Source organism: Enhydra lutris, unplaced genomic scaffold (assembly GCF_002288905.1).
Source record: "Enhydra lutris kenyoni isolate GAN:26980312 unplaced genomic scaffold, ASM228890v2 scaffoldscaffold1, whole genome shotgun sequence".
NCBI classification, from domain to species: domain Eukaryota; kingdom Metazoa; phylum Chordata; class Mammalia; order Carnivora; family Mustelidae; genus Enhydra; species Enhydra lutris.
Window position 1 is genome coordinate 104,112,752 of NW_019154085.1, and position 22,475 is coordinate 104,135,226.

The 22,475-nt window shown below is 35.7% G+C and overlaps 1 protein-coding gene across 1 annotated transcript in view; it reads left to right on the forward strand.

Moving 5' to 3' along the window:
* Positions 1-22,475, forward strand: part of LOC111159262 (protein tyrosine phosphatase, non-receptor type 4) — a 214,884-nt gene that overhangs the window by 85,558 nt on the left and 106,851 nt on the right. The window contains exons 4-8 of the mRNA XM_022521712.1: positions 12,961-13,003; positions 13,102-13,180; positions 17,584-17,628; positions 17,894-17,946; positions 18,316-18,436. Coding sequence (XP_022377420.1) covers positions 12,961-13,003; positions 13,102-13,180; positions 17,584-17,628; positions 17,894-17,946; positions 18,316-18,436 — 341 coding nt within the window. The remainder of the gene's footprint in view (positions 1-12,960; positions 13,004-13,101; positions 13,181-17,583; positions 17,629-17,893; positions 17,947-18,315; positions 18,437-22,475) is intronic.

A 22,475-nucleotide genomic window follows, 5' to 3' on the forward strand; every position in this document is an offset into this window, starting at 1 on the left:
TTCCCAAATGAGATATATTCCTAGGCCCAAGAGTCCAATTGTTAATGATCTAAAATAATTCTTTGCCAAAATTTAGAATTAAAATTTCAAAGACCCAGAAGAAGCCTTTAGAAATTATCTTGTCTAACACACTAGTTTTCATAAGAAATTATCCCAATCCAGTGGGATAAAGCCCAAGTTACTTGCTGTCATTAATGAAACTAGTTGTGGGTCTCCCATCTCCCCATATAGGTCTTTTCCACAGTACTACAATTTCAGCATTTAAATATTCAGAAGAATCTGTGAAATGCCAAAATGCCATGAAAGGGCCTGTAGATAGCACAAATGTTGTAAGTAATGTCCTGTTTCTGATTGTCAGTATGAAAATACACCATCAAGACTAAGGATAATTAATGGACTGACAGAGGGATGCCATTCTAAAAAAGGGAAGGAAGTGAGGGGCTAACATTTATAAAACATCTATTATGGGCTTGTTTGTAAGCCAAATTCTCAATTTTATGAATTTGTCATTAAAATATTTTTAGGATGAAAAATTGGGGGTTACAAAACCTGTCTAATGACATAGGTTAATTAAGTAGCTGAGAAAGGATTTGAACTTGTGTCTGGCTCCAAAGCGTATACTCACCTTACTACAAAATATTGCTTTTCAAGAGATGACAATATATAGCTGCACAGCACTTACAAAAATGAACATGTTGAGGAGAGGAGGTATCTGTGCAATAAAATTGCCAGCATAGGGGCGCCTGGGTGGCCCAGTGGGTTAAAGCCTCTGCCTTCGGCTCAGGTCATGATCCCGGGGTCCTGGGATCGAGCCCCACATCGGGCTCTCTGCTCAGCATGGAGCCTGCTTCCTCCTCTCTCTGCCTGCCTCTCTGCCTACTTGTGATCTCTGTCTGTCAAATAAATAAAAATTTTTTAAAAATTGCCGGCATAGATCTAAAGGAATTTGGTTATGTTCTATAAGAATTAATCTTTGTCAGTCCTTAGTTGAGATTTTTTTCATTTCATAGTTTTAGTTGATATATACCTGTATATATGTATGTATTTTAAAAAAGATTTTATTTATTTGGGAGAGAGCAAGAGAAGGGGAGAGAACACAGAGATAGAGGGAGAATCAGACTCTCCACTGAGCAGAGAGCCAGGTGTGGGGCTTAATTTCAGGACCCTGAGATCATGACCTGAGCGGAAGGCAGACACTTAACTGACTGAGCAACCCAGGTGTCCCTGTAATGTATGTGTTAGTTATATATGTAGTATATTGTGTGTATGTATGTATGTGTGTGTGTGTGTGTGTGTGTGTGTATAATGGTTTTATAGATCAGAGCTAATATTCCCTTAGGCACATAAACATTGAAATTAATTTAATTGGACTTAACAATAGGTAAACTTAAAAAGCACCAAATGTTTTATTGTGATCTTGTACATTAAAATATGGACTCATAGTAGGTTATCCTTTTCCTTACACTCTTCCTGGGTAATGAGTTCCAGTACAACAAACAAAATTACTTAAAAGCTTTGACTTTTCAAAATTTCTTCTGTTTTCATTAAAACCTATTTATCACAGCTTTAGCTTTTAGTATAATGTATGGTTTAATAGTAGTATTCAGTGAATTTTTATTGAGTGAGCAAAATAATGAGTAATGTTACAATTATACATAATTTCTTTATAAGCACTTAAAGGTGGCTCTTCCTTATTGGCCTTTATCAGTACAGTATTCATTGGAACCCTCCAATTTTATTATTTGTGTGCATTTATTTTTTTGTTTTCTGGGGTTTTGTCCCTAAAGTAACTTAGTGTCCATTAGTGTGGGACAAAGAGTAGATTATCAACTGTTGTTGACTTGTTCTCTCTACAGTTTCATCCTTCTGATACTTTGTGTTGTGGTTAGGATCTTTTACTGTTTACTACTATTTCTGTATTCCCTAACCTTGTGGCTTTCAAACCTAACTTATATCAGAACCACCTGGATACGTCTTAAAATACAGATTTCTGGGCCCTATGCCTAGAGTTCTTGATAGAGGAAGTCCGGTGTGAATGAAGCTCAATAATTTTCACTGCAGAAAAATTCCACTTATAATAATGCTGCTAATCCAAGGAACTATGTTTTGAAAATCACTGCTCTAACCCAATAGGTTAACTAAGATTATTGAAGTAAGAAATAATTCATACCAAATAGCTTGGTCTGTTTTTTGGAGATTCTTTTACACAAAATCCTTGAATTCATTGGGTTTGAGAAACTATAGGAAAAGTCACATAGAGGATGACTCTTAATTCAACAAGTTGCATTTTAGGACAATATGATTGCTAAAATGCTGGCTTTTATTTCACATATCTCAGTATATCTCATATTTTATATTTCATCTGCTTTACTGTCATATCTTCGTTAAGCTTTTACCACCTATTGTATAAACCTCTTTGGTACTCTGCTGAATGTTGGATTTTTGTTTCTGGTCTCTTTTAACCCTGTTCCATTTTAGGAGGGAATGACAGATTTGGGGTGCAGAAAAGTATTTCAGAGAGAAATCAGCATCATGTGTAATGGTCCAGAGGGAGGAATGAGGAATGTTGAATTTGAGGACCAGAAAGAAAATTTTAATAATCAGTGGAATATAGAGCAAGGGGAAAAAGTGGACCTAAGATGAAGTTTGGGTATGCCAGATCATGGAATATTTTTTAATCTGTAAGATTATACTCACCTAAAGATTTATTTATACAAGTTACATAAGACTTTTATTTTAGACATACCACCCTGGTTATAGTGTGGCCAGTGGCATATAGAATTGCAAACTGAAGATTTTGGGAGATGGCATCCTCCTGGCATCAGAAAGCAAGGCAAAGAGTATCTTTGTTATTATATCCAATTTCAAGTAGATACCCTACTTCTGGTTCCCTTACTCTCTTGTTTAATTTCATTTCATTTTTCATTTTCATTTCATTTATTTGTGTGTGTGTCTGTGTGAGAGAGAGGGAGAGACATTGTTCCATGGATTGCTTTAAGGTAAGCTTTCACACATTTTGAAATGCTGTGTTTATATTATTTAAAAATATTTAAGCATCCTATTTTGAAAAGCATAATGTTTCTGTAGCAAGATGGCAAACTGAGTGTACATTACTAGCATGTATTCAACTTACTGTGGGGACGCCTGGGTGGCTCAGTTGGTTAAGCATCTGCCTTTGGCTCAGGTCATGATCCCGGGGTCCTGGGATTGAGCCCAGCATCCCGCTCCTGGCTCAGTGAGGAGCCTGCTTCTTCCTCTCTCTGCCTGCTGCTCCCCCTGCTTGTGCTCTTTGTCAAATAAATAAATAAAAATTTAAAACAAAAAACAAAAAACGAAGGTACGGAGAAGTGAAATAACTTTTTCAAGATCATAAAGTTAGTGAATGTGTGGAGTTCCAGGGGTGTTCCTAATTCAGTGGTGAGCAAGGTGTGGTTGGGGAGCAGGGTAGGGAGGCTGTGGCAACTTAAGGGGATTGTTGGGAGGAGGTCTGCTGTAGAAGCAGGGAGGTGGGTCAGCTCATTCCCTACCCACTGGCCATGTGGTAAACAATTAGTAATATTTACCCCTAAGTTTACCATGTGTGAGTGCTTGAATTAGAGAGGCAAGTCAGTGTCCCAAAGGACTGGTGACACCCAGTGAAATGGGGAAAAAAAAATGCCCTTTGCCCAGGAGACTAGCTAACTATAATATCCTACTGGTAGCACAGTCTGTCTTTCACCAACTACTAGAGCCAAGCTGTATATCCTGTCTCTTCTCCACAGACACGTAAAAATTTCATAAAGGAGATTGCAGGGAATTTTAGCCTTAAAAATAAGCACTCAACAAAATAGATACCAACATTTGAGGAAAGCCTACAGAAAGAGAACCACTGAAGTCAGCAAATTTTACACTTATGGAAATGGGAAATAGGTAAAATAGAGATAATGGAAATATTTATAAAATATTTATAAGAATGTATAAAAATAGAAGTGTCATTCTTAGTTAATGTGGAGATGATGTGAATTTTTATATGGAAAGCACTTAGAACATGATTGAAGCATAGTAAATACTTGATAAATATTAATTTATCAGCAAACAAATGAAAAGGATTCTAATTTACTTTGGCATGATTAGAGAGGGTATTGTATCCATGCAAAAGGAACAATGAAGGATTTTGGAAATTAAAAATATGATTGTCACAATGAAAAGCTCATTGGTTAGGTTAGGATAAATAGAGTTGCAGAAGACAATGCTTCAACATTAATAGGAGCAACAAATAAGACAAGCACAGAATATTTTAATAATAAAACAGGTTTTATCAGGCAATCCCATAACCTCCTTATTTTTTTTAAATACTACATTTTGGAAGATACAAAATTAACTTACAAGCGTGAGACATTTTGACGATTTAACAATAGACTCTATGAAGGGAAAAGAATGAGCAGTTAATTTTGAGAAGACTAAACAGAACTCCAGGCCTAAATTGAAATTCCTTCAGAATTTGATAGAGTTGATGATAAAGTACTCATCCCTAACAGCCATTTCTTCTTTTTATTTAGATATAATTAACATGTAACATTATATTAGTTTTAGGTGTAGAACATAATGATTCAATATTGTGATCACCACAATAAGTAATAGTTACCAACTGCCCATGTAGTTATAATTTTTTTCCTTGCAATGAACTTTAAAGATCTGTTCTCTTAGCAACTTTCAAATGTACAATATAGCTATCATTAATATAAAATTTGTACTGTATGACTCCCATTACCATTTCACACCTACCCTGTGCACCACCTCTGGCAGCCACTTTTCTCTGTATATAGGAGTTCAGCATTTTGGTAGGGTTTTGGTTTTGGGTTTTTAGGTTCCACTTGTAAGTGAGATCATAATTGTATTTGTTTTTCCCTGTCTGATTTATTTAGCGAAATGCCCTCAAAAGTCCACAGAAGTTGTCACAAATGACAAGATCCCCTTCTTTTTTATGGTTCAGTAATATTGCTGTGTGTGTGCACACATGCGCGTGCATGTGTAAACACACCCCATCTTTTTTATCCATTCATCAGTGGACATTTAGGTTGCTTCTGTATCTTGGCTATTGTAAAGTAATGCTTCAGTGTTCACAGGGATGCAGATATCTTTTCAAATTAGTGTTTTTGCTTCCTTTGGATAAATACCAGAGTGGAATTGCTGGATCATATAGGAGTTGTTTTTAATTTTTTGAGGAACCTCCTTACTGTTTTCCACAATGGCTGCAACAGTTTACATTCCCACTAACAGTGGAACAGTATTCCTTTTTCTCTACATCCTCACCTACACTTGCTCTTTCTTGTTTAAGGCTGATATTTTCTTACTGATTTTCTGTCTGGGTGATTTGCTTTTGGATGAAAGTGAGATAGTAAAGTCCTCTACTGTCAGGCGCCTGGGTGGCTCAGTCTGTTAGGTTATCTGTCTTCGGCTCAGGTCATGATCCAGGGTCCTGAGTCAAGTCCCAGATCTGTGCTCCCTGCTCAGTGGGGAGCCTGCTTGTTGCTCTCCTCCCTGCTCTTGCTGTCACTATCTTGGTCTCGCTCAAATAAATAAATAAAAATCTTAAAAAAAAAAAAATTCCACCACTATCATTGTATTGCTATCTATTTCTTCCTTTAAGTTAATACTTGCTTTATATGTTTATGTGCTCTGTTAGGTGCATAAATATTTACAAATTTTATTGAATTCACCCATTTATCTTTATATAATAACTTTGTCTCTTACTGTAGTCTTTGTGTTAAGGTCTGTTTTGTCTTATGTAAGTATAGCTACCAAGCTTTCTTTAGGTTTCCATTTGTATGTGATGTGGTTTGAATGTGGGGTTTGGAGATTATGGCCAAGGAAGAATTCTTAAGACATCACTGGTGCAAAAAGGTGGTTTTAGTAAAGCACGGGGACAGGGTCTGTGGGCAGAAATAACTGCTACCCTGGGATTGTAAGGAACAACTGATTATACAACTGATTATACTTTGGAATTGGGGGACAAAGGGAAGTTTCAAAAAGGAATTTCATAGACTAAAGAAGACTGACAGGATCCTGGAGGCCTAGTCAAGCTAAGATTGTTTTTCCATCTAGCAAAGCATTAACATTAAGACAGTTTGGAGTTTCCTGGAGGAATGTCATACTCTGCCTGCCTCAAGTATTTGTTAGTGAGCTGCAGGTTATAAGAAAATTTAAAATTTTTTTTTAAAGATTTTATTTATTTGACAGAGATCACAAGTAGGCAGAGAGGCAGGCAGAGAGAGATAAGGAAGCAGGCTCCCTGCTGAGCAGAGAGCGCAATGCGGGGGCTCAATCCCAGGACCCTGGGATCATGACCTGAGCTGAAGGCAGAGGCTTTAACCCACTGAGCCACCCAGGGTGCCCCAGAAATTTAATTTTATGTGTATTTCCTTCTGCCTTTTTTCCCCACATCACATGGAATACCATTTTCCATCTCATCACCTTCTGTCTGTATATCCTTAATATATGAAGTGAGTCTCTTGTGGGTAGCATATAGATAGATGTGTCTTATTTTCTTTGCAATTTGATGATTTTTTTTTGGTAGTGATACATTTAGATTGCTTTCTCTTTACCGTTTGTGTATTTACTGTAGGTTTTTGCTTTGTCGTTACCATGAAGCTTACATAAAGCAACTTACATTTTTAAGTCTCTTTTAAGTTGATAACAACTTAAGTTTCAACACATCCTAAACCTCTACATTTTTACCCTCTCACCATTTTATGTTTTTGATGCCACAGTTTACATCTTTTTACTTTGTGCGTCCATTAACCAGTTATTGTGGTTATAGTTATTTTTACTAGTTTTATCTTTTAACCTTCATACTGGCTTAATATGTAATTAATCCACCACCTTTATGACATTAGGTTATTTTGAATTTTACTATGTATTTACTTTTACCAGTGAGATTTATACTTTTCTGGTTTTCTGTTACTAATTAGTGCCCTTTCATTTCTGTTTAAAGAAGTACCTTTAACATTTACCCAGTGGTGATGAACTCCCTTAACTTCTGCTTGTCTGGAAAACTCTTGATCACTCCTTCAGTTGTGAAGGGCAGTTCTGCCATATAGAGTATTCTTGGTTGTCAGTTTTTTTTTTTTTTAACCCCATTCAGCACTTTAAATATGCCATTGTCTTCTGGCCTGCAAAGTTTCTGCTGAAAAATCTGAGAGTCGTACAGGATTTCCCTTTTACGTAACAAGTTGTTTCCTTCTTGCTGCTTTTAAGATTCTCTCCTTGAAAAAAAATGTGTCTTACAGTGGGTCTCATTGGGTTCCTCTTATTTGGAAACTTCTCAAAACCTCTCTGAGATTTTTGAATCTGTTTGTCAATTTCCCCGGTTGTCAATTTCCTTCCCCAGGTTAGGATAGCTTTCAGCCATTATTTCTGCAGGTAAGTTTTTTGCTCATTTCTGTCTCTTTTCTACTCCTGGGAGCCCTATGATCTGAATACTGAATGGATAGATTTTGTCGCATGAGTCCTTTAAGCTGTCTGTACTCATTTTCATTGTTTTTTTTTTTTTCTTTTTGCTCTTCTTATCGTTGAGTTCTACTATCTTATCTTTGAATTCACTGATCTTTCCTCTGCTTCATTTAAGTCTTCTGTTGAACCCCTTTAATGTATGTTTCAGTTTAAATATTTGTGTTCTTCAGTTCTGTGACTTCTTTTTGGTACTTTCTTATATTTTCTGTCTCTTTGTTGAAGTTCTCACTGTGTTCATCAATTCTTCTCTTAAGCTTGGTGAGCAACTTTATGATTATTATTTTGAACTCTTTATCAGGTAAATCACTTACTTCATTTCATTAAGGTCTTTTTTTGATGCTTTCTCTTTTTCTTTTGTTTGAAAATATTCCTCTGATTTTTCATTTTGCTTTACTTTCCATGTTTGTTTCTGTGCATTAGGTAAATCAGTCACCTCTGCCAGTCTCAAAGAAATGGCCTTGTATTGAACCTTATCATTCACCCCTGCCCTAGCTTGTGCCTGTTTTATTTTTAGCGGCTCCCAGTAGTTAAAGGTGTGCCAAGACCTGTCAGTGTCTCAAAGGGGAGCATCTCAGTGAGCACCTAGATTCAGGCTGATTGGGAAGCAGTACCCTCCACAGCAGCTTTTAAAGGATGCAAATATGCCTCTTTTAGGGGAATACTGGGAGGTGGGCTTTTCTGTCTGCTCCCTCCATTCAGAGCCCTGGAGTGATAGGCATTTAAGAACTGTTTTTTGTTTGCTTCTGTCCCCTTTCACCTGTGAGCCCAAGCCCTTCTGGCCCTCAAAGCCAAACCATTGAAGGGTGTGTTTTCTGGGCAGCAGACACAAGCTCATTTCTTAGCAACCTGGGTGAGGCAAGAAAGTACAAAGACGCTACCACCCATCTTCCTTCCCTGGAGAATGCTTAAGTAAGTTCTTATATGTGTGCCAAACTGGAAGCCTTTCCCTAAGGCCAAATCTTCAACACAAGCAAATAGGCCTCTTTTACATAAAACTGTTTCTCGTTTACTCTAGTTTGGAAGTCTTACGGTCACAGGCTCTAGTTGGCTATCAAAGCTGGAGGTTTTGGATGCTCATTTTTCAGGTGCAGATCTTAAAAGTTGGGGTGTCAGATGTGTGGTTCAAACCCTTTGCTCTGGAGGGAGAAACATGGGATTGCGAGTTCCCTCCTGATTGTGGGTTACCATGCTGGGTGTGGGGTTTATGGTGAGATTGTGTCTTGGCCTGTCCTTACCACTTTGACGTGAGTTTTTTCTCTTTCACCCAGTAGGAGAAAGTCATTCATCTAGTTTTGTGGGTTTTTTTTCCAGAGGAAATAGTTCCATATTTAGCTTTTAGATTCAGTGTGTCCATGGGAGGAGGTGAGTTTAGGATTCTCCTACATTGCTATCTTGAACCAGAACCTCCCTGTTAGCTATTAATACTTGGTAGATACTTGATAATACTTGATAAAAAGTTAAATATATAGTTATCATTTAAGCAAATAGTACCAATCCTAGACATACACTGGAGAGAGTTGAGTGACATGTTCAGACAAAAGTTGTTCATGAATGTTCGTAGCAGTGTAATTCATGAGAGCCAAAAGATAGAAAAGGCCTAAATGGCAGCTATAAAATGGAATGAGGTACTATTAAATGCCACAACATGGATGGTCCTTGAAAACATTACAATAAATGAAAGAAATTAGATACAAAAGACCATCTGTTATATGATTACCTTCATATGAAACATCCAAAATAATGAAATCCATAGAGACAGTAAGTAGATTAGTGTTGCTAGGGGCTTTGGTGGGTGGGGGGTTACTGAGACTCACTGCTAATAGATATGGGATTTCTTTTTTGGGGTGATGTAAGTATTCTGGCATTTACTATTGATGGTTATACAACATAGTGAATGTACTCAAGTGCACTGAAGTATACATTTTAAGATGGTAAAATTTTATATTGTGTGAACTGTATCTCAGTATATAATGCTACATAAAATAATGCTGGGTCTGTGGTCATTTACAGTTTATATTTTGATAAATATTGCCCAGTTGTCCTATAGTGAGATGGTATAATTTTTATTCTCATGAGCTTTGTATATATACCTGTTTCTACATTCTTGAAGCCATTGTGGTATGGCATTCAAAGTTGTAATCCTTGACAGTGTCTTATTGCTGAAAAATGAAAACCTAATGTAGATTACTTCTCTATCTCTCTAATTATGGTCAAGATTGAATATTTTTTCTTAAATGTTATGTATATTTCCTGTGAACTTTCTATTCTTACCCATTATCTGTATTTCTATTAGTATTGGGTTTTTTCTTACTGATTTGTAGAACTTATGTGTATGTTGTCTGTTTTTCCACTTTCTCTTTTGACTTAATGATGTGTTTTTACTAGGAACAGTATTTTTACTGTCTAATAGTGCTCATTGTAGCATTATTCCATCTTCATGGTTTAAGCCAAGAAACTAAATCCTATCTCTTTGACATAATTGATGAGGTCTGTTAAATTTCCCATTACTTATTATTGTACTCCTTCTAAGCTTTCTTAGCTTAATACATCTATTTGTGTATGTAAATGTGTTTGTATCTCTGATACTGTTTTAGAATATTTTACAGGAGTACTAAATGTGGAAGACAGGCTTTGAATAGATAAGCCCAAATTTTGATTATAAACAAGCATTAAAATGAATGTAATATATTACTTTTTCTAGAAAACATGAAGAATAAAATCACTGTGATATAGATGGGTTGGAAGATGGGTAAATGGGTAGATATGCAGGGGGAAACAAATGTGTTAAGTAGTGGTGAAAAACAGCTGATTATTGGGATAGAAGTAGACTCCTCCTCCAACCCCCACCCCTGTATCAATTGCTGAGTCATTCAGCAGGCTTAGTCGGTCTTTCATCAAAAAAAAAAAAAAAAAAAAAAAAAAAAAAAAAAAAATTTAAGGTTTTATTTATTTATTTGACAGAGAGAGACACAGTGAAAGAGGGGAACACAAGCAGGGGGAATGGGAGAGGGAGAAGCAGGTTCCCCACCAAGCAAGGAGCCTGACACAAGGCTCGATCCCAGAATCCTGGGATCATGACCCCAGCCCAAGGCAGACACCCAACAACTGAGCCACCCAGGCACCCCATCAAATTTTTTTTTATTACAAATTATATGTCAAGACTTGTGCCTATGTGCTGATTGTCTGCTTTGAATGAATCAGATTTTATCCCTTACCTCATGGAGTTGATTATCTAATGAAGGAGATGGGCAATAAAAAGGCAAAACAAATATTACGATTAAGAAAATGTTATAAAAGAAATTAATATCCCTTGCCTATTTATAGAAAATAACTAAAGAAGTCAGAGCTTTTTTTTTTTTTTTTTTTAAGATTTTATTTATTTATTTGACAGAGAGAGACACAGTGAAAGAGGGGAACACAAGCAGGGGGAGTGGAAGAGGGAGAAGCGGGCTTTCCGCTGAGCAGGGAGCCTGACTCCAGGCTTGATCCCAGGACACTAGGATCATGACCTGAGCTGAAGTCACTTGCTTAACAACTGAGCTACCAAGGCGCCCTGGAAATAGGAGCTTTGTGATATACTTCTGGTAGGGGGATCAGTGACAGCCAGTGAAGACCTTTCTGAGGAGGTAGCATTTAAGCTGAGACTTAAAGGAAGTCAGCTATGAGAAATTTGGAGGACATTCTGTGCATAATGAAGTCTTCATTTGAAGACCCTAGGATGGCATCTGTGAGAAACAGATGAGAAGCCATTACGGCTGGAGCTTAGTAAGTTGAGGGAAGAAGTGATCATGTAAGCCTCTAGCAGGGACTTTGGACCTTGTGTTGAGAAATTATCAAGAGCTATTAAGCAAAGAAGTGACATGTTCTGAACGATTACTCTAGCTTTGCGATGGAGAATGAAGAAGAACATGGTAAGAAAACAAGCAGGGAGAGCAGTTAAGAGGCTATGGCCAGGGGTGCCTCGGTGGCTCAGACAGTTTAGTTTCTGTTGGTTTTGGCTCAGGTTGTTATCTTGGGTCATGGGATCGAGCCCCTCCTTAGGCTCCGCAATCAGCTCCAAGTCTGCTTGGGGACTCACTCTCTCTCTCTCTTCCTCTGCTTCTCCCCGCAGTGTGCATGTGCACACACACTCTCTCTAAAATAAGTAAATCTTAAAAACAACAACAACAACAAGAGGCTATGGCCAGACATAAAGATGATGGCAGAGTGGATGGAGAACTGTTAAATTCAAGGTATAGTTGGAAGGAAGAATCAGCTGGATTTGATGTGTTGGTTGTTGTGGATAGTGGAAAGGGAAGATTTATGGATTATTCTCAGCCATTTGTTATTAAAATCTGTGTACTCTGCATGGAATCAAGTATGGGTGGTAGGAGTATTGTGTACTATTATACATAATAATACATAAGTTGATACTTATGTGGTGCTTTGAAAATACTGCCACATCTAATACCCATTTTGGGCTCTTTAATTTTTTTTTTTTCTTTTTTTTACAAGTAGGCAGAGAGGCAGGCAGAGAGAGAGAGGAGGAATGCGGGCTCCCTGCCGAGCAGAGAGCCCGATTCAGGGCTTGATCCCAGGACCCTGAAATCATGACCTGAGCCGAAGGCAGAGGCTTTAACCCACTGAGCCACCCAAGTGCCCCTGGGTTCTTTAATTTTTTTAACTGAAACATGTTGGCAGTCTGAATTTAGTTATACTTTTCCTAAAGTAGAGCTCAACTGGCATTCTGAAGTGTTGAGGTTACTTAAAATTCTCACACCTAAACAAACAAACACACCTGCAAACTAAACATTATCTCTTAGAAAATCAGTGTTGGTTTGTTGTTGTTGTTGGGCAAGGGGAGATAGTTTTATTTTTGAGGGAATAAGTAGAAGTTAGAAAGTTTTTCTTAAGAGTTGGGGTGCCTTGGTGGTTTAGTTGGTTGAATGTCTGACTCTTGCCCTCAGCTAGGTCTTAATCTCAGGGTTGTGAGTTCAGGCCCCGCATTGGGCTCTGTGCTGGGTGTGGAGTCTACTTTAGAAAAAAAAGAAAAGAAAATCTTTCTCAAGAGTGTATTTTCATGACGGGTAGTTAGATTTTGTCTGAAGGAGAATGTAAGGTCAACTAGATTTTATGAAAGATACCAAGAATTCTAAAAACTTGCCACACTAATTATATAATATAGTGAAATTAACAGGACTCACTTCAGATGGCTATTATTAAGGATTTTTCTTTTAGGAATAGAGGTTACTATACACTGTATAATTTCATGGGAAATTCAGATAAAAAACTCAGAGCTACCATAAATACATTCAGTACTTTCTAGTGTAATATTGCTATTCTTGATATGAACATCTGTAAATTATTTTCTCCTAGAGTGTTTTCAAGATGCAGTTTTTACCATGGATCTTCAAATATTACAAATTTGCAAGAATTGATATATTATTTCCTCAAGGGAAAATAAATCAGTTTTATTTATTTATTTTTCAGCGGTGGCTGGATCCAAACAAACCAATAAGGAAGCAGCTAAAGAGTGAGCATACATATTTACTTGACATTTTACAAGTATACTTTCTAAAGGTAAAGGATTAATATAATCTGATTAATTAGAACTGCTTTTATTAATTCTAGGAGGATCTCCTTACAATTTGAACTTTAGAGTCAAATTTTTTGTAAGTGACCCCAACAAGTTACAAGAAGAATATACAAGGTGGGTTTATGGAGCATATTTTTCCTGAAAATATTGTCAGAGCTGTTACAAAATTTTGAAATTATTTAGGTAGAAATATTGTCATGGTGTGTAATTCTGATATTCCCAGTCATCACACAGAATGGATTATGGATCTTTCATGTTTCCTCTCCTCTTGGATGGCTGGGAGGGCTTTAGGAGATTGGAGGCCCAAGGCCACCCCATCCAGCCATGAGCAGCCTCCTGAACCATATGAAATTAGATTTTTCTACTTGTAAAAACATGGTTAAGAAGTACTGCTATAACTATTTGAGGTAATCAGATGATAATATAATTGTATCCAAGTGATGCTGCATAGTGAGAATTGTGTCTGCTTTTTTTTTTTTTCATGTAAAAGCATATTCTCTATGTTTTTTATTTCTATTGAGGAGAACGTAGAATTTGGAAAAATATGTAAAATATGCAACCATTATGTGTAATGGTCAACAGGTACCTTTTTTTTCCTCTGAAAACAGAATCTGTAGTTCCCTTTTGTTAAGATTCAAAGTCTTTTATTTTTTTCCTTCACTCCTACCATTTTCCTTAGAAGTATAATTAACATACATTGCTGTTAGTTTCAGGTGAGCAGGTACCTTTTTTAAGGGATGTTGGCAGGGATTACACCAGTACACTTTTAAGTGCCCACTTTATTCTTCACCTTAAGTCTGCTCTTGACTAACAATCTGATTTTTCTTGTTGTCACTTCCGCTTGACAAAATGTACACAAGAATGACTCAGATGAGCATTGTGAAAGTGTATGAATGTTAGGTGAGCTGTTTAAGGTAGAACTGGGAATAATTACAGTGTGGTATCTGTACCTGAATCTTGTGTATTGCTTGAAAGACAGAATTAGTACTTAGTTTTTTTTTAAATGACTAAATGAAACATTAGCCTATAAGACCTTCCATAAAAGTCTCATATAAGAATATCAGTCAGTGATTATATTCAGAATTACTCTAAAAGGTAGGTGCTAAATTAGCAATCTGTACTTAAAGCTACCTGTGGATAGGCTGGGAGATGTTACCGTGATGGCCATTGTTTAGAATACTGTGGTGATGTGAAGCAACAGAAGAATAAATTAAAGATATTTAGCTGTATCTGGCAATCCTCAGGTGTTTATAAAATGGGGTTTTCAGTAGACCAGGTAAGAAGAGTTAGATTGACATTCTTGAGAGTCCTTTTCTGTGTGTTTGTTGAGGGCAGGTTGTTAACCTTTTTTATAACAGAATTTAGGAATGTAGGCCTTGGATTAGGCAGTCCTAACATTCAAAACTAATAATATTTCCAAGGTAATTTATCTTGCAAAGCAAAGTTGTATTATATGAATAATCTTCAGTTTAATATTATAGCTATTAATCAGTCAAGTTTTGTTAAAATAACAAAATTTTTATCGTAATAAATAATTCTTAGTATTATGAAACTTTCCCTAATTTTGGCTTAACTTCAGGGAAACTACTGAATTAATGAAATTGTAAATTATAAAACATTTTTAATTACATTTTGCTATTTCCTGGTAAATGTAATCTGAAATCAAGTAGCAAAGTATTCCATAATCAATATTTTTGTAATCAGAGTTTTAATGTAGAAGAAATACTTGTAATTAAAAGACCAATAATTTAAAATTGGATTTCTCATGTTTTTAATATTTATGAAAAGTTTGTTAGCAAGCATTTAAAATACTGTCATTTGCAGCCATATTCATAATTTATTTCACTCAAAATAATATATTTGAATTTCTATAGAGCTTGAATGTGTTGATTCTTTTATAACCTGTGTTTAAAACATAGTCAAGGAATAAATGTATCTCAGTGATAATTAAGTCATAATATCTTCCTGAAGTAGAAGAAGGGAAAGCCAAGTTTGGTAGTAATCAAGCAATTACTTTGTGCTCAGTCTGTTGTCTAGAGCATTATTTTTGTTTTCACTCAAAATAATGTATTCTTTCGAAAGTCCTTTATGATAGAATGTCCTGGAGGCTTGTAACTGGTGGTATTTGGTAAAATGAGTTTTTATTATATTACCATAGAGTATATCCGTGATTCTCTACCCTCACTACAGCTTAGACTCACTTAGGGGAGCTTAAAAACATACTGGTGCCTTGGTCATACCCCTGAGATACTCTGATTTAATTAGGTCTCAGATGGAACCTGTGCATAGACATTATTACAAACTTCCCAGGTAATTCTGTTATGCAGGTTTAAGAATTACCCCTTTAAAATTTTAGTGCTTGATAGCCTTAATGCAGTGGTCATGATTAATAATATGGCAACTTCAGCTGCATTTGCTATATTTTAAGGACTAGTTTAAACCCACAAAATAGGAAACATGCCACACCTCCTTACCTTGAGATTCCATTCTAGATAGTCGTATGAAAGAGTGGACCTACAGAGCCTACAGGTCATTTGGTATTAGCAGGTGCTGGCATCCTTAGAATTGGAGTTTTCTCAGGAGTCATGACACTACAGATGACATTTCTTTGGTACCGTTTTCGTGCTTAGGTATACTCAATACGTAAAAAGTGCTTATGGTATTGGTTATTGTCTGGATTAGAAAAGTTGTATTATTTTCACAGATTAAACATATCATTTCTATATTTACCTCAGACGTTTTTAATCTATCTTAAAAGTCTTGCCATTTGCAATGACGTAGGTGGAACTAGAGGCTATTATGCTAAGCCAAATAAGTCAATCATAAAAGTTTTAATTTTCTTTAAAAATTGTGTTTTTATCACCTTATTTAGGGCCTATGGGATACACGTACTAGACAAGTGATATTCGTCGTTTTTTACAAATATAGAAACGAAGGTTCAACCTTTAATTGATTTTCTAAAGAGCACTGGCTGGTGTAGCCAGGACTTGAATTTTGCTTTCCACTTCAGTTCTTACTGGGTGGTATATAAATAAAATTCAGCAGGCATAGGTATTATGTATATAAGAGTTACAATATTATGTTAAGAATATAGATGCCTGGGGCGCCTGGGCGGCTCAGTGGTTTAAAGCCTCTGCCTTCTGCTCAGGTTGTGATCCCAGGGTCCTGGGATCGAGTCCTGCATCGGGTTCTCTGCTCAGCGGGGAGCCTGCTTCCCTTCCTCTCTCTCTCTCTCTCTCTCTCTCTCTCTCTCTCTGCCTACCTGTGATCTCTGTCTGTCAAATTAAAAAAAAAAAAAAAAAGCTTATTAAAAAAAAAAGAATATAGATGGCTTTTCAATCTTAAATATAAGATTTGTTCCTACCAGGAACCTTTAACTTTTAATTATGAAACCAAGTAACCTACGTAGAAATGAATTGTCTTAAATTGAATACGTAGGTAATATTTACAATATTACATATTAATTCTCACAGGGAGTTATGTACTTCATTAATATGTGAAGCCAAATATTTGTATCAACTTTTTAAAAAATATTTTAGGGAATATCTGATTCTCTGAAATCCTTAATTACATTTTTTGGTATTTTGAATATTGTCATGGAGCTCTTTAATAATTTTAATCAGCCAGACAATTGAAATTGTTAAACCTGATTTTTGATTCTTGGAGTATGTATACTTTTTTCAGTGGGATAAAACAAAGTCTTAAATTCCCTCTTTAAGCATTTTTTGAAGGCACAAAATTTGGTCTTATGCCAATGTCACACAGCACAGATGACTTCTTGCAAGCATTGACATATCTCTGAGGGAATGATTTACTAGTGGGGACAGGAAGACAATACCATCTTATAAGCAATATCAGCATTCTTTTTAATAGAAATTTATATTTTTGTTGGTTTTAAAGGACTTTAGGTACTTGGCAATTCTGATGGTAGGGAAGGGAGCTTAAGTTTTTTGTTTTGTTTTGATTCTGATCATAAAGAGCTTTCTTAAATCAAATGAAAATGGAATGGCCCTTTTCTACATTTAGCAGCTTCCAGCAGCATAATGATAAGATGACCATACCTGTCTTTGCACCTGGCGTTCTGTCTCTGCAGAAAGGATGACTTTCTCCACTTGATCTCTAGTGCATTGCTACTGTCAGCTCTCCTATGTCTCTGACTCAAGTTTTGATTGCCCAGTTCTAATTTCTGCAAACACCAGTCTTCAGAGTATTCTCCCTAATCTTTCTCAGTCATATAACTCTTTAAAGATCTTGAGTTTTTATAATAGAAGCTAGCGGAAACAAGTTATTTGAAGTACAGAATTTCGTTTATCAAAGAATTTTAAAGATTAGGATTCATGAATTTATGAAAACTTATTTAAAAATATCTTTACATGTGCTAATATGTAGATTATAAAAGCAAATATTTAAATATTTCAATTTTATTAGTTAATATAAGTATACAATTTTTAAACCCTAGATGTTGTGATTACAGTAAATGCTAAATGCCATCTCTTGCTCTTTTTTTTTTTTTTAAGGTACCAGTATTTTTTGCAAATTAAACAAGACATTCTTACTGGAAGGTGGGCTATTTTTAAATTTTTAATAATGGACTTTGAAAGTACTTTTAATTGTGTATTACTTAAGTAACTCATGATCATTGCAAACAAAGTATCTATTGAAAGATGGTTACATGCATTATGAATTTTTTTCATCAGATAAGTTCATTAGTTAATAGTTAAAAATGTAAGTCATGGAACTTCATATGTGAATAGTATATAAATTACAGTGCTTTTGAAATTATTGTGTTTAACCTTGGGTTATGTATTTTCTGTTTTGTTTTATTAGATTGCCCTGTCCTTATAATACTGCTGCCCTTTTGGCTTCATTTGCTGTTCAATGTAAGTCTGAATCCTCTCTTGAGTCACGTAGCCTGTGATTGCATGGTCTATGTTGAAAATACAGGGCCTTTAATACAAGAGTTCTTTAGAAATAAGTTACTATACAGAAAAAAGTGATTGCAAAGGAAATACAATAGAAATTCAGCTAGTTAGCAATAACTTAGATTTCTGGGAAAAAAGTTCTTCTGACATTGTTTGAAACCTAGAAGAATGTTAAGTGTGTTGTTATAACTTGATTACATGGTAGCTAGCAGTTAAACAAATATTTTACTTCCAGAAATATAATGGAATTCACGACATTGCTGTTTTGGCTATTAGAATTAGAAAATGTGTTTATTAAATTGTGACTACTTTCCTTCCATGTAATAGCTGAACTTGGAGACTACAATCAGTCAGAAAACTTGCCAAGCTACCTCTCAGATTATTCTTTCATTCCTGACCAACCTCAAGATTTTGAAAAAGAAATTGCAAAATTACATCAGCAACATACGTAAGGATTTATTTTTCTGCTTATTTCATAAACTTCCCAAGCGCATCTTTTCTAGAGAAATGTTTCAAATTATTTCTAATGTGATTGTTATATTTAATTAATATAGAACAGTTTACTATTATGTAAAATCGTAGGATTAATGTAAGGAAATGTGGGTTTTCTATACTAAAAAAAAATCATTGCTAATTTCATAGAATTATATGAGGCTTTCTTTCATTTCTAGTGAGAACCACAAAACTATGTAAACAAATTTGCTATTGGGGCGCCTGGGTCACTTGGTTGAACCTCTGACTCTCAATCTCAGCTCAGGTCTTGATCTCAGGGTTGTGAGTTCAGGCCCCATGTTGGGCTCCATGCTGACATGGAGCCTACTGAAAGAAAGAGGGGTGGGGGAAGGAGGGAAGGAAGGAAAGAAAGAAGTGTGGGAGGGAAGCAGGACAGGGAGGGAACGAAGGAGAGGGAGGGAGGGAAGGAAGGAAGTTAAGAAAAAAATTGCTATTATGTAAAGTTGACAGTTCTTTAAGTAGGAATTTTAGAATATTAGTATTATGTTCACAGATCAGTTGTTACAGATCAGTCTACTTAGTAATCCTTTCTTAGTTTTTAGCTATGTGGAAGGAATCATTTGTTGGGTAATGAGCCAAGAGGAAAAAAGTAACCTGATGTAATATTAAATTAATAATTAAAAGTCCTTTAATAAGTAGAATTTTTTCATTCATAACAATATTCAACTTTGATATTTTGTGATTCTTAATTTTCTGTGACATAATTTGTTTCAAGAAGAGATTTTTTGCATTGAATAGAAAATAATATTGCTTATTGGTTTACTCTTGCTTTAACATGCAATTCAGAATGCTCAATGGTGGGACTAAGGCAGTGTTGCTCATTGCTAAGAAAAAGTTTGAACTAGAGAGCCAGACTGCCTAGTCTGAAATTCTGGTTAAGACAACTTAACTATCTTACAATCTTGGCCACATTGGTTTCTATCTCTCTTTCTGTATTTTGTTATATGTAAATTGGAGGTAATAAAAGTATCTATCTCTGGAGTTAATGTAAGGATTAAGTGAGTTTATGTATACAAAGTACTCAGAACAGTGCCCAGCACATTAGGTAAGCATTAAAGAAATATTAGTTCTTAATATTAAGGAAACTTAACTTTCATTTGGTAATGGCCCATATATCTAAAACAGGTTGGCAAGCTTGCCCACTGCCTATTTTTGTGTGGCCCATGAGCTAAGAATGATCTGTACACTGTAAATGTTTGAGAGAAATACAAAAAGAGGAATAACATTCTGTGGCATGTGAAATTTTAAGAAATTCCAATTTGGTGTCCATATATGAACACTTATCGGAGCATAGGTTCCCTTATTTGTCCTCGTATCTGTGACTGCTTTCATATAGCAGTGGAGTTGAGTAGTTAAATAGTGAGACCGTGTGACCTGAAAGCCTAGAGTATTTACTGCTCAGCTCTTTTCAATAACAGTTTGCTGACTTTTAATCTAAAATAAGACTAAAAAGATGAGAATTTCGGTAGACTGGCCTAATGTTGGTGAGGGGGCTGTTTGGTCTAACAGTAAAAATGCCATTTATGATAAAAGTTTTACACATAGTATATCCAAATCAAGCCTTTAAAGATAAACCAAATTTTTTTAAAAATTTGCCAGTAATGGAAAAATCCCTTCTGTAAGGAAAAAGTTTGACAAAATATTGGTTATATATTATATTTGGTTTAAAGAAATGATTCCTCAGATCATTAAACAAAAAATAGAATCATCCAGTTTAACTGAGGAGTAGGGTGTGGGGTGGGGAGGTAGAGTATTTGTTTAACTTCATTGAATTTTACAGAAAATTGAGGTATATGTGCTTGTTTTAGGAATCCCATTTTTATGACCATGCATTGGCAGGCTGTTGGCTTCCTTTTCTGGTATCATTAGTGAGTGAAAGGTTGATATGTTTGTAATTTTGTAATTTGTTGTTTTGGCTCTGCTGTAGTCTAATATCAGATAACAAAAGTTGTTAGAAGCATATATAATATAGGAATAAATCTGTTTTGAAAGCCTTTGCTAGAGCAGTAGTTCTCAAACTTGTGTTCATAAGAAATCACCTGGGACATTTCTTAAATATAAACAATTTGGATATTATCCTTTCTATATCAGATTGTATACAGCAGTACTTCTAAGCCTATCTGTGATGAAAGACTGATTTTTCCCCAATCTGTCATGGAATGAAACTTCTGAAAGATATAATAAAATTGAATTACTAGGAAAGTAGAATAGACAGAGACATAAAAAATTACAAGTCTTTGTTTTTCTTATTAGATTCGATAGACTTGAAATTACTCTGCCAGAATGCTATGAAATATAAAAGACTCTGACTCTCTCCGTTTCTATACATGTTATGAATCAACACATGACTGTACATCATACTCTAAGAAGCACTGCTTTGGAAGTTATCTCAAAATTTGCATGTTTTAGCAGCAACTGTGTGACTTAAATGCAGATAAAGTATATGGACCAAATTCTGAAATTTTTGAAAAACACTTCTTTTAAAAAGTCAGAGAGTAAATGACTTTATCAGCCGTAAGAACAGCTAGGGATATTTATTTATTCATTTTATTTATTCATTTATTTATTTATCTATTTTAAAGATATTTTAAAAAAAGATTTTATTTATTTATTTGACAGAGATCACAAGTAGGCAGAGAGGCAGGCAGAGGGTGAAAGCAGGCTCCCCGCTGAGCAGAGAGCCCGATGCGGGGCTCCATCCCAGGACCCTGGGATCATGACCTGAGCCAAAGGCAGAGGCTTTAACCCATTGAGCCACCTAGGCGCCCCTATTTTAAAGATTTTATTTATGTATTCGCCAGAGAAAAAGGGAGAGACAGCAAGCATAAGCAGGGGGAGCTTCAGGCAGAAGGAGAAGCAGATTGCCCGCATAGCAAGGAGCCTGAAGTGGGACTCAATCCCAGGACCCTGGGACGATAACCTGAGCTGAAGGCAGCCACTTAACCAGCTGAGTCACCCAGGCGTCCCAAGTAGGGACTTATAAAACCTCGTCCTTTTTTTTTTTTTTTTTAAATATAGTTGCCAGTTATACAGTTATATTCATTTCAGGTGTATAACATAGTAATTCAGCTAGTCTGTCCCTTATGCTACACTCACAAATGTAGCTACCATCTGTTACCATACAACGCTTTTGTAATACCGTTGACTATATTCCCTATGCTGTGCCTCGTGCTTCCTCATGATTATTAACTCATTCTAGATCTGGAAGCCCGTATCTCCCGTTCCCTTTCATCCATTTTTGCCTATCCCCTTTGGCAACCATCAGTTTTTCTTAGTATTTCTGGGTCTGTTTCTGCTTTTTGTTTCTTAATTTTTTAGATTTCACATATAAGTGAAATCATATGGTGTTTGTCTTTCTTAGTCTGACTTATTTTACTTAGTATAATATCCTCTAGGTCCATTTTGTTACAAATGGTAAGATCTCATTCTTTTTTATGGCTGAGTAATATGTATGTAAACCACATCATATCCATTCATCTGTCAGTGGATGCTGACTTGCTTCCATATCTTGGCTGTTAATAAATAATGCTGTAGTAAAGATAGGGGTACATATATATATATATTTTTTTGAATTAGTGTTTTCATTTTCTCTGGGTGAATACCCATTAGTGGAATTACTAGATCATTTGGTATTTTTAATTTTTTGAGGAACCGCCATACTGTTTTCCACAGTGGCTACACTGGTCTGCATTCCCACCAACAGTGCACAAGGGTACCTTTTTCTCCACATCCCCTGGTGCGTTCTGGAAAATAAAATATTCTACAAAATATAATATTTCTGGAAAATAAAATATTCTACAAAATAATGATTTGTGTCCTGAAAATGTATCCTCCAGGTAAGTTAGATATTACTATGCAGAACTAAGAGGAATAGTCATGCATGGTGTATTATAAAAGGTTCAACTAGAATGCTAAAATTTTTCCAGGTAAGTAAGCTTTTTTTCTAATTTGGCCATATTTGTGGTTGGTTTAAT